Source organism: Numenius arquata, chromosome 8 (genome assembly GCF_964106895.1).
Source record: "Numenius arquata chromosome 8, bNumArq3.hap1.1, whole genome shotgun sequence".
Taxonomy (NCBI): domain Eukaryota; kingdom Metazoa; phylum Chordata; class Aves; order Charadriiformes; family Scolopacidae; genus Numenius; species Numenius arquata.
This window is the reverse complement of record NC_133583.1, coordinates 55,505,811-55,518,897: the sequence shown is the minus strand read 5'-3', so window position 1 is coordinate 55,518,897 and position 13,087 is coordinate 55,505,811. Positions and strand designations below refer to the sequence as shown.

The window sequence follows — 13,087 nt, the reverse complement described above, 5'->3', positions numbered from 1 at the left end:
CAATCACAAAATGGGATGAAACTGAAGAGAGTAACTTAAGGCACTCTAAAAATTACTATAATTTGCATTTTGTCTGTACGTGGCATGGCATGACAACTGCACGTTCTGAGATAAAGGATCTTCTGTTTCACTCTAGTATGCATCACATTTCTTTAATACTGGTCCTTTTATAGTAGATTTTCAATTTAAATGCTGATGCTATATCAGAAAAGTAATGATTTATTCTCTTACAGCTCTGTCACATTGACTGCCAGGCTGAAGGTGGGATTCCCTCATATTCCTTTGCCTTAATGGTGATATTTTTCCTTCAACAAAGAAAACCACGTATTTTACCATCCTATTTGGGCAACTGGGTAAGTGCTTTGGTAATATAATATCCTTATTGTTAAATTGTTGACATTATTTCTGTGTTCTCCAAGGCTATAAAATGTGCAGAACTTGATTGCCTAAGAAATTTGTAAATAAAACACATTAGTACTTAATCCTCACACAGTTGGTGCCCTGATGATTCGGATGACTTTTTTAAAAAGGCATCTGCTATAGCCTGTGCGATTGTGTCATGCCTTTGAAGAAAAGGCAATTATCTTCTTCTTTAATTCTCTGAATTTATTTCTCTGGTAGCAGTTATTCTTGAGGAGGATAAATATCAGTGTCAGTGTTACCATATGGTGAAAACTTTTGGTTGTATGTATTATATACAGTCTTGTTTCAAAGCTACTTTAATTGTTGTTAGATTGAAGGCTTTGATTCAAAGAGGCCAGATGACCACCAGCTGAAAGGTATAGAGGAAGAGGAGTTTGTACGGTGGGAGTACAAACCACCAACAAATGGTGCAGCAAAGAACTCGGTTGGAGCAGAGAGTAAAACTAAAGTTGAACAACAAAAAGGTGGTGGTAAAAAGGTAACAAGCTCGGAAGTGGACAACCAAAGTAATGCAAAGGAGAAACACGGCAATGTAAGTCATGGCTTTATTTCATTGAAAACCGTATTCTCTCTCTTATCCTTTTTTTTAATGTTGAAACATTAATACTGGATGGAACTAGGCAAAAAATGGGAAATTTAATTTCTTATTGCAGTTGAGCATTCTTGTCCATGTGTTTCAGTCTCTCTTAGCATTCAAAACTCCTCACCAAGTTTCACTGGGGCAACTGTGGTTAGAACTGTTGAAGTTTTACACACTGGAATTTGCTTTGGAGGAATACGTCATCAGCATACGGGTACAAGAACTCTTAACCAGAGAGAATAAAAACTGGCCTAAAAGGCGAATAGCCATTGAAGGTAGGATAATACCCTTTTCTAGTTCTTTAATCGTCCTGCATTATTATCTCTATTTGCCTGACACTTACAGGTCTGTCACAAGGAGTCTGGACAATACATTAAATCAATAATTGGAGGAGAAAGTAATTTTATTTTTTTTTTTTTTCATATTTTGTCAGCTGTTTAGTCTGTTTAAATAAAATTTTTTTGTTTAATACTACTTTTTGCAACTCTGATCCTTGAAGTACAAAGTGTGATTTTGTCTCACTGTTTCTTTACATTCTGTTCTTATCTCTATCTGTTTCATTCTTTCTATAAACTATTATTCATTCCTTTTTAATAATTCTGATATGAATTTCCAGTGCCTCTAGCTGCATTTCCAAAAACCACAATGTATTTTGAGCGTTACCAGCTCTCAGTTTGTTTCCTCTGACTCTGATGTAGACTGAGCAGAGAGGTTGGCTCTGATCAGAGTGAACTGGAGCAAACCCACCAAAGTAACACACGCGCGCACACACACACACGACACCCGCCAGCTCTCCCCCAGCACCTTCCCTTGTCCCTTTCCCTGTTGGCAGCATTTCCATCCTGTGGAACTGAATGTCATGTCATAGGCTGTGCTTCAGCGCCTGAATATCCTGCCGAGGGAAGGGCTTTTTTCAGAGAGTGAGACCATGTGAATTTGATGATAATACACACCCTGAGTTAATGTAAGTTGGGGAGAGAAAGAAAGAAAGTGATTTTGTCTGTTACTTCTTTGTAACTGGAAGACTTCATTTCTGTTCCTCAGTTCAGAAAAAAATCTAAATAATACTTAACAGAGAAAGTCACAGAGCAACGTATGCATTCTGAATTGGCCTTAAGAAGTGACAAACTGGGTATTTAAGGCAGGTTAAGAAAGCACTTAAGGTGATATTTTCATAAAAGCATAAATAATGAATTTTGGACGCTTTCTAGAGATGTTGGTGAAGTAGCTTTTCTGTAACATATGTGAGGTGATCGAAAGGACAAGGAGAAATAGAGAATCATAAAGGGGAGGGACTCCTTATGAGGGAGTTTAGCAATACTATGAGGGGTAATGGTTTTAAATTGGAAGAGGAGAGATTTAGATTAAATATAAGGAAGAAATTCTTTACTGTGAGGTTGGTGAGACACTGGAACAAGTTGCCCAGGGAAGTTGTGGATGCCCCATCCCTGGAGGGGTTCAAGGCCAGACTGGATGGGGCTTTGAGCAACCTGCTCTGGTGGGAGGTGTCCTTGCCCATGGCAGGGGGGTTGGAACTCGATGATCTTTAAGGTCCCTTCCAACTCTAACCATTCTATGATTAAGACAGAGAACGAGTTACTAAAGGTATATTGAAGGACGAGTGAGTAAGGTAAAGGGCAAGAAGGAAAAGTAAAAAGAAAAACAAGGAATGAACTGTTGAGGCACATTTTGAATCGTGGGTCTTGAGATCACTCCTGTGGCTTTAATTTCCTGTCCTTTTCTTCAATCACTTTTAGCTAGAGAGTTTTAAAACTAGAGTAGTATTTACTGAGCATGTGGGAGACTAAAACCTGTAAGATAAAAGGGCAAATTACTGATGAAGAAACAGGAAATGCTTGCAAAAAACAGGTGGCATTCTGGTTCTGATACCTGCTATTGTTGGTCTTTTTGTGTTGTTTTTGGTTGTTTGTTCTATCTTTTTTGGTTTTCAGTTTTGCTTTTTTTTTTTTTTAATGTTAAGTTTGTAACTGAAGTTAATAAAGTAACAGAATCTCAGTTTGATACTATCTTCCCAGGCAAACTTATAGCAACTATGCAAGTGCTCTTTTTACTTGGAAAACATGTTTGATCTAGAAATCGCTAGGAAGGACTAAGAATGAAACCTGGTGAGATTGGTTCATATAATCCTTATAACCTTAATGTTACTCTTAGAGAAATTAATTTCTTAAGGGAAATGCAAATCCTTCTTCAGTGAAGGAAAAAAGTTCAGTCAGGCCTATGTTTATTTTGCCTTTGTATGTTTATTTTCATTTCTAGTTTAGAAATTGATCATAATATAATGGTACAATAATACCTGTGGTTTTTTTTTTAAATAACACTGTGTTAAATGGTTTATGATAGCCAACCATTCATGGCTCACACGTGTGTTGTGTTTTGTATGGAAGAAGTCCAAAAAACCTTGTGGGCCCTATGTTCTCTAAGTATATCCAAACACAATTCTGGATTATATTATCAGAATCTCTTTTTAACTGCCATATCATAACTTAGGTATTTCAGCTGCTTTAGAGAAATGTAGAAATTAAAGATTACTAATGAAATTTTTTTTTTTTTCTTTCTAGATCCTTTTGCACTAAAGAGGAATGTTGCACGAAGTCTAAATAGCCAGATGGTATTTGAGTACATCCTGGAGCGATTTAGGACAGCGTATAAATATTTTGCATGCCCACAAAGTAAAGATGGGATTAAATCCAAGCCAGATACCAAGAAGAAAGAAAAAGGGAAAATGAATAATAAGAAATCCACGAGATCTGAAGAGCCTGTACCCAACTGTTGCCTTCCACAAGGGGAAAAAATTGTAGATAAACAAAATATAGGAAGTGGATGTAACATACCAGAGAATGAACTTGAATGTAATGAAGTGGTAGAAGCTGTAGCCAAAAGATGTACTTCCAAGAACGTAGACTCTTTGCTACATTCAACATTGGACTCTAGTTATGATGAAGACAAAGAAGAAGCTTTATCCCTTGTTTCTAATGAATGCTGTGAATTAAAGCAAAAATCACTTAAAGAGCAGGATGATTTAGAAATTTCAGTTTGTATAACTGAAGGTGAGCTAAGCCACCATTGTAACTGCGGTGAACATCAGCCCTATGACGCAAATTCTAGTAATGAATTTTCTGATGCTGAAAGCAGACCGAGTTTGGTAACAGAGTCTTCTCAGAAGAGTAAGTGCACTGGCACACCAGCTACCTCGCCCAACTGCAAAGCAACGGTGGAAGCTCACGATCTCAAAGATGAAGTCAGACTGTCTACGGAAGAAATGCATTATGTGTTTGATAAGTTTATTTTGACTTCAGGAAAGGTAAGCCGTGTATTTAAGCAGTGCTGGTTGTGTATCAGTGGGCAGTTACTTTTAAATCACCAAAACTAAGGGTGAGTGGATGACAGGATTCCCCCAGGGATTGTTTCAGTCTCTGTTATGAATGGTAGCTCTAGCCTTTTGTTTACGATGAGAAAACACCAAACCTGCATGCCATTTGGACTAGATGGTCTGCTACCCCCATATTATGCACAGCTTTCTGATGTACACACAAAAAAATCCTAGGTTTTGTTTGTTGTTTGTTTTGTGTTTCCCCCCGCCCCTTCCTCTCCTACTTCCTTGTGGAATTTCCAGGTGCTCTTACGCACTCTGAGAACTAAATGCAGCCTATTGAGAAGTGTTCTTCTGTTCTTTGTAGAGACTGTTGCTGTTCTTATCTTAAATGTTCTGGGTTGCATGACTTGCATGGAAATGTTAGGTCTGTTGGACTATCTTAAAAGTAAAATTGCATTTATGCACTTTTTTTTTTTCTTCCCAAAAGCCACCAACTATAGTATGCAGCATCTGCAAACGGGATGGACATTCCAAAAATGACTGCCCAGAGGATTTCAAGAAAATTGATCTAAAACCACTACCACCAATGACAGACAGATTTCGGGAAATACTTGATATAGTGTGTAAAAGATGTTTTGGTAAGTTGGAAAAGTGTTTGTACTCCACTGTAAACTGTGATCTGGAATCTGGAAAAAATGACTGTCGGGTTCCAGTAAATTCAGTGGGAAGAAGCTCTTTCAGGTACAAATTCATCAGTATTTTTATTTTCACATAATCCATGGTTGTGATATCAAATTCTTATAACAGATTTGAGAAACTAATATCCTGTACAGAATTTTTCACTTAGTTTTTAAAAAGTTACTAGTGTTCCCAGAAATTAGGCTCTGGGCAAAACTAGTTTGTGAATTTGTCAAATTCCATGGCTTCTTTTGGTAAAAGCTCTTTTGGGGGCTTTTGGGTGCTGTGGTGGGTTAACTTTGGCTGGATGCCAGGTGCCCGCCAAGCTGCTCTGTGTTTGAATAACTGCAGAAGTCAGGCGTCTGGAATAAAATCCTAAAAACTCTAATGATATAATAAAGAAAAACACATATTCAAGAAAAGTAAATGTAACAACAATGGAAAAAAAAAGGTATCGACTACGTTTAGTTAGCTGAGAAAGATTTTTGAGGTAGCTGAACGACGCATCTGACTGTGTTTTAACTTCTTTTTACTTAGATGAATTATCTCCTCCTTTATCTGAGCAACAAAACAGAGAACAAATTCTGGCAAGTTTGGAAAGATTTATTCGAAAAGAGTATAATGGTATGTAACAGTAGGTAGTGCTTCTTGATAATGCTGTCTTCGTTCACGTTGTCCAGAGCATGAAGATATCATTTGTCTCATTATTGACATTATTAAAGCAGTGGCATCTCTTTTCCCCCTGTTATGTAAACCTAAACCACACTTCTAAACTGAACATCCCTCAGTGCTATTCCGTGGAAACATCGCTAGAATGGAGGAATAGCTGCAAGAGAATAATGCAGATACAGGGCTATTGCAGTCTGGACAAAAAGAAAGTTTGAATGGGCCCTGGCCAGTTGGGGTTAGTGTTACCTGGGTCGTGGGCCAAGTACTTTTGTTGCCTCATCACCAGTGTTTAAGTATCTTGGAAATCCTAATGAGTTTGTTATCTTCACGTCCCTTTTGGAAAACAAATCATATGAAGAGCGGTTGAAGGAGCTGGGATTGTTTAGTGTGAGGAAGAGGAGACTGAGGGGAGACCTCATCACTCTCTACAACTACTTGAAAGGACACTGTAGAGAGGTTGGTACTGGTCTCTTCTCACAAGTAATTAATGACAGAACGAGAGGGAATGGCTTCAAGCTCCAACAGGGTAGGTTTAGACTGAACATTAGGAAAGAATTTTTCACAGAAAGAGTGGTCGGGCATTGGAATGGGCTGCCCAGGGAGGTGGTTGAGCCACCATCCCTGGATGTGTTTAAGAGCCGTTTAGATGTGGTGTTGGGGGATATGGTATAGGGGAGAACTTTGTAGTGTAGGGTAGATGGTTGGACTCAATGATCCCGAGGGTCTTTTCCAACCTGGACGATTCTATGATTCTATGATTTTTATAAAATAGGCCAAAGTATCTTACTACAGTGATGGAAGTCAAGGCACAGAGATGCCAAGTGATTTTTTTTTTTATTTTTTTTTTGGAGGTGGTGTAAGTCAGTGCTAGAGCCAGGTACCAAACCCAGGTCTCCTGAATTGCAGTCCATTGCTTTACCCAGAGGGGCATTGGTTCTGCTGTCACTGGCCTGTGGTCAAGGAACTGGGAATTGCACTTCCAGCCACTGGCTGTGCCCTCCGCTTACTGGCAGCAGCTGAGGATTGAGACCTGTTACAGAACCTTGAAAGACTTAAGATTTCCAATTCTATAAAAGGTTAGGAAAAAGCTGTGAATAGGGGTTATATGTATTTTCCTAGCATTGATTTCAGTTGAACAGATAAATGTATTTTTTTCAATTCGGAAGAAATTGCTGATTCTCAGTTACACAATTTGACTTTCCTTTACAAGAATGAAAATACATTACAATATTTTGTTTCAAACAAAAATGTAAACAAAACAACTGGGAAAGAATGTTCCATAAAGTATGTTAATCTTATTGCTTATGTCTTCTTGAACAGTATGTTATGGTTACAGAAACTTACTGATTGACGAAATTTACCTAGTCACAGGAAAAATACGCAACAAAGATAAAGTATGAGTGGAAGGAGAAATACTGTTTGGACTGCGTTGAGAGTAGCTCTGTCCTATCTGTGGGGTAAAGCTGTACTGGTGACTGGGTTTGTACATTAGTTTGATTTATTCAAAACAGGAAAGTGCAGTCACATACCACAAAACACGGCACCACATTTAGAGGTGCCGTTTAATGATTATAGTAACTCTGTAGCATACCTCACTCATAAAAATTACATGGGATTTATCTTGCCTTACTTTCTATGAATAATTTTTAAAGTACTATGCTTCCTCCTTTATCAAAGGTGAAGTCTTAGAGGTGACATGTGAGCTCTCTCTTAAAGTTGATTTTTTTTTTTTTTATGGGCACCTACACATCTCAGTCAAGTAATATTCCACAGTAAGGACTTATAAAAGAATTTATCTTTTTTTGGTCTACTCTTTTGATCAGACAAAGCCAGGCTTTGCTTGTTTGGCTCTTCAAAGAATGGGTTTGGATTTCGGGACAGTGATCTAGATATCTGCATGACGTTGGAAGGCCATGAAAATGCAGAGGTAAGAGTTTTGAAATTGATAAAATTTACTATTTTAAGTTGAATTCTTTAAGGTTTTTTAATTCAGTTACCTTTTCTGTGTACAGAAATTTTAAGATTTTGCTGGTAGCACATGGGCTTGTTGCACTCTGCACAAATGAAGCAAGATGTAGCCTATTTTACTTCTAATGCTCTATAGACACACATTTAGTGTACTGTAGATGTCCACATAGAGAATACGAGTTACCAGTTTACATGTGGAGGGCCACAAAAATAATCAGAGGGCTGGAGCACCTCTCCTATGAAGACAGACTGAGAGAGTTGGGAGTCATTCAGCCTGGAGAAGAGAATTATAACAATTATATTGTTATAATAAGAAGAGAAGAGAAACACAATTATAACGGCCTTCCAGTACCTGAATGGCACCTACAGGAAAGATGGGGAGGGACTCTATATCGGGGAGTAGAGAAATAGGACAAGGGGTAATGGTTTTAAATTGGTAGAGGGGAGATTTAGATTAGATACCAGAAAGAAATTCTTCACTGTGAGGGTGGTGAGGCACTGGAACAGGTTGCCCAAAGAAGCTGTGGATGCCCCATCCCTGGAGGTGTTCAAGGCCAGGCTGGATGGGGCTTTGAGCAACCTGCTCTGGTGGGAGGTGTCCCTGCCCATGGCAGGGGGGTTGGAACTCGATGATCTTTAAGGTCCCTTCCAACCCAAACCGTTCTATGATGCTATGTGCTGGTTTATTCCTTACTTCTTTTTGTACATAGCCTTTTCCTGTAGGAAATACATGTTTGATAGTAAATGTTGGGATAGAATCCATGTTTTAACGTCTGAAGCTGTCATATTTGTTTTTCCTAGAAATTAAACTGTAAAGAAATAATAGAAGGTTTGGCAAAAGTTCTTAAGAAGCATCCAGGTAGGTGGTTTAAAGTAGTATTTGTTTTTTATTTACATTTACTGTATATGTAGTTAATGGAAATGTTTTATGTACTAAAGTGTTGCTTCTCCAGGTTTGAGAAACATCTTGCCTATAACAACAGCCAAAGTGCCTATAGTAAAATTTGAACACAGACGAAGTGGCTTAGAAGGAGACATCAGTTTATACAATACACTGGTAAGCATCTGTTTGTGTTCAAAGAAAGCTTTTTAATTCATTGTAACTCACTCAAATAATCATCTGAGGGAATAATTTTTAAACAAGAATTGAAATGCTTTTGCATGTTTGGGGATTTTTTTCTACTTTATTTAAATTTGGTGGCCGACACCCTCAGCCCAAGCTAAGTAGCTGTATAACCTCATGGCACACAAAGCATTTTTGTGAATGCTTCTGAAAAGCTGTTAGTGCCACATTCCCCATGGCCTTTCTGCCATCGTGAATAGGACACCTCATCCCAGCTTACATCTAACACAATGAAATTGCACAATTTCTTATGTAATTGGCTCACATTCACCTCTGAAGGTTGTGGACTTTGTTCTAACGTGTGTCATCTTACGGACTTCTTCGCTGCTGTTTTCCAAGGTTCTCCTTGTTGTTACTGCATTCATAGTGTCCTCATTACAGCATTCAGTTATGTTTGTGCAGGAAATGTTGCATGAATTTTATGGAATATTGTTGTGCTTTTTTGCCCTCCAATTATATTATACATCACTTGTGCTTGAGCTGCAGATAAATTGCGTCGAAACACCTGTTTGATTATATTCTTTTTTCCCCCCAGGCACAGCATAACACAAGAATGCTGGCCACATATGCAGCTATTGATCCTAGAGTGCAATATCTGGGCTATACAATGAAAGTTTTTGCAAAGGTAATATAAAAAGAAGGTACTTGTATAATACAGTGTTTTCTGATACAGTCACTGAGTTTACCTTTTGCTAACACCAACTGGAAATGACGCAGTAGAACGCTGTTAGTATAAAGTGCACTTTCTTAAGCTGACTATGCCTATACATTATTCATTATATAATAATGAGTCTTAATTTTTTTTTTGTAGTATTGCATACTACTGTATACATTCTAAAAATCTTACTGTAAAGACCAAGTTTCCAAATTGGCAGGCGTACACTCTTGAACGTATTGTGTATGGAGGTGACTTCATAGCTGTACAAATACTCTGTGTTTAAGCAAAATCCTTCCTCCTCTGTTTGCATGGGCGGAAAAACCAGGAACAGCTGTCTCTGCTGCTGGTGTCAAAGTAATTTGTGAATCCCCATCTTTTACAGACCTAGGAGGTAAAAAATGTGTTGTTTATTGTGACACAAGCTTGAAGCAAAGGGTAGCTTCGAAGCAGGTGCTGTAGGAAGGTTATACTGTAATAAGATTTTCAAGCATAGTAAGGTAATTCACTGATATTTGTTTTACGCTGTGTTGTGCGGGCTGGACCGTGGTTTAATTAGATACGTGTATGTATGCTAGCAAAATGCCAGATATTGCCTAAGTTGCCAGTATGACATGGAAATGCCTATTAATTAATTATTTTTTTTAAAAAAAGGGGAAACCGAAACAATAAGGAGTCATAGAAACAGCTCTAGTAACATGATTTTAGGATAACTAACTTCTACAGTATTAAAACCTGGACATCAGATGTTGAGGTTTATTGGAATTTCTGGTTTGGGGTTTTTGATTCTTTTTTTTTTTTTTTTTTTTTTTAAATTTGGCACATTATAAACCAAAAAAAAAAAAGTAATTTTGGCTACAAAAAGCTTTTCTGTTTTTATGTTAGTCAATTTATGTTGTGGGTTTGCCAGATGGCACTTGACTCCAAGGACATTTGGTTTTCAGGCTTCATAAACCAATTTTTAGTTGTGAGATTAATGTATTTTCTGTTACTGATGGGGTTTCTGTTTGCTCTCTCACATCTTTGTTCGCCTTAATAAAATGGAAATTAAATATTTTGTTTAAAATGTACTTTTTCAGCGCTGCGACATCGGTGATGCATCCCGTGGTAGTCTGTCCTCGTATGCCTATATTCTCATGGTTTTGTACTTTCTACAACAGAGAAATCCACCTGTTATTCCAGTTCTTCAGGAGGTAGGTTTTGAGAAAAAAGCTGTGAAAATAGATGCACTGTTTCTTCAAGCCAAATATGAGAATTCTGGGCTTTTAGGATCAGGGGGATGAATGAAATATGGGGCCCTTCTGTGCTAACAGGTTCCTAACTCCCGCTTGGTTTCAGTGGGTAAAACTTAACCAAGAAAATGACAACAAAATCAGGAATCTTTTGACCTAAGTTCTGCTGTTACGTTTACTCTGGCATTTTGGTCTTACGATGATATTTATATGCTGAACAGAATAGAAAAAAAAATTGGCAGGTGGTATGGAGAGAAGGGAATTGTAATTATGAGACTGCACCAGATGCTCTTGAGATGTGAGTCCAGCTCTTCCATCACTTATTGTCAGAAGCAATATTTATTGCTCAACACCTTTTCTGTAAGAGAAAAAGTTTATTTTATGATTTGATGAGTGGAAAAAAAGGATACCTAATGCTTTGGTACAACTTTAAAGATACTATTTTACATGTGCCAGGAAACTTTATTAAGAAAATAACGTTGTGTACCTCCATTGCATGTGTGTGGAGAATATAATTAGTCAGCTATGTACCTCTTCCTGGATACATGCTGGAACTCCCAAGCACTTCTGAAAATTACCCCTTTCTGCCTTTTTTGTTATTCTGTGTACAAGAGGAAAATTGGCTTAAGCACTGCAGTTGAGACTCAGACTTTCTTGCTGATACTTTACTAGTGGTTGGGGGTTGTTATTTTATTGCTACCCTGAGAGTGCATTTAAATAGCAGTGGAATTTCCCCTTGGCTTTGCTAAAGTCAAAATGTAATAGGAGTCATATAAAGTCTCCTTAGAGATTTTTGTGGGCAAGAGAGATGTTGGAATCTTGATGAGGTAATTCAGTCATGTTTTCTTAGTTGCAAAGAACAAGTAAAAATAAAATAATCAAATAATTGGAGAGAGGCATAGCGATAATGCAAAAAGATATTTACCAGTGGGAAATTCTGCCGATATAAGAAGTAATTGTTAAAATTAAAAGATTTATATTTTTGTGATATTTCTTAGCAGCAAAACTACAAGTCTTTTATGGCGACTTTGCATTAGAGTGGTAACTGAGTCCCTCTCTGTTTTGGCAGATATTTGATGGAAAACAGATTCCACAAAGAATGGTGGATGGATGGAATGCCTTTTTCTTTGATGACATGGAAGAATTGGTAATATTCTAATTCCAGAAGAGTCACTAAAACTTAACACTTGTTTTTTTTATGAGAAAGTAATATATTTCTAACAGTGTAAAATATAAAAGAGTAGTTAAACTTTCATATCTGTATTATTGTAACTTCCCAAATTAGTCATGTTTTGCTGAAATTCAAAGTGTCTGCTTTTTCTTGGTTTATTTTAAATCATTTCTAAGTAATATAAATCAGGAAAAATACTTTTTACTCTTAATAAACAGTCCAGGATTGAGGTAGTGTTAACTGTAGTGATATAACCTTACTTTAACCAAGTGGTTGCTCGTGGTAGACAAACTCATAATTAGAGGTAGTTCAGGAGGAGAAGTCCTTCAGTAACTGTACCTGTATGAACGATGTCTTCAATTGCATGCAGAAGAAACGTCTGCCTTCTCTTGGGAAGAACACTGAATCACTCGGAGAACTCTGGCTAGGGTTGCTGCGATTCTACACTGAAGAATTTGATTTCAAGGAATATGTGATCAGCATCCGGCAGAAGAAGCTGTTGACTACATTTGAGAAACAGTGGACATCCAAATGTATTGCCATCGAAGGTACTTCCCTGCTGAATTTTTGTTCCATTAATGAGGGACTGATGAATGCTGTTGCTTGGGGATCTGTTTTCCTTGTTGCACAGGATCTTTATGTGAGGAAACATCAGTGTTTAAAAAAAGCATTGTTTGCAAGTCCTACAGCTTACAAAATGAGATTAGTCTCCTAACTTTTAGGATACATCAGTAAATTGCTCTTACTTTATTATGGTTAGTCATATATTTTAAAACACACAGCATTGCTTTGCTGTCATCTACTCTGTGAGTACATTTAAAATGGGATTCTCTGTGTTAAAATAAAAATTCTTACTGCAGCATGTTTTTTCCAACTCTAATTTGATTTTCCCCCTTCTTTACACAGATCCTTTTGACTTGAATCATAATCTCGGTGCTGGAGTCTCCAGGAAAAGTAAGCTGCTAATGTCTACTAATGATTAATATTTGCTGATTTCTAAGGTGGTGTGCCTTTGTTGTTTTCTAATAACTTTGTCTTTCTTCAATAGTGACCAATTTCATAATGAAGGCATTTATCAATGGGAGAAAATTATTTGGTACCCCATTCTACCCAACTGTTGGAAGAGAAGCTGTAAGTTTTCCAGTTTCAGTATGTTTTTTACATTTCTTCATCCACTGAATTGATGCATCCAGAGAACATCTCTTATATGTAGTTAGCAATTTGGTATGCACAATATATGTAATTATACATCAT

General features: G+C 37.4%; 1 protein-coding gene across 1 annotated transcript in view; it reads left to right on the top strand.

Annotated features, from left to right (window-relative positions):
• Positions 1-13,087, top strand: part of TUT4 (terminal uridylyl transferase 4) — a 49,293-nt gene that overhangs the window by 24,580 nt on the left and 11,626 nt on the right. The window contains exons 10-24 of the mRNA XM_074151706.1: positions 234-353; positions 734-955; positions 1,104-1,278; positions 3,583-4,325; positions 4,825-4,975; positions 5,553-5,639; positions 7,508-7,611; positions 8,454-8,511; positions 8,606-8,709; positions 9,311-9,400; positions 10,510-10,623; positions 11,732-11,809; positions 12,204-12,381; positions 12,740-12,787; positions 12,882-12,964. Of these exons, the coding sequence (XP_074007807.1) occupies positions 234-353; positions 734-955; positions 1,104-1,278; positions 3,583-4,325; positions 4,825-4,975; positions 5,553-5,639; positions 7,508-7,611; positions 8,454-8,511; positions 8,606-8,709; positions 9,311-9,400; positions 10,510-10,623; positions 11,732-11,809; positions 12,204-12,381; positions 12,740-12,787; positions 12,882-12,964 (2,355 nt within the window). The remainder of the gene's footprint in view (positions 1-233; positions 354-733; positions 956-1,103; positions 1,279-3,582; positions 4,326-4,824; positions 4,976-5,552; positions 5,640-7,507; positions 7,612-8,453; positions 8,512-8,605; positions 8,710-9,310; positions 9,401-10,509; positions 10,624-11,731; positions 11,810-12,203; positions 12,382-12,739; positions 12,788-12,881; positions 12,965-13,087) is intronic.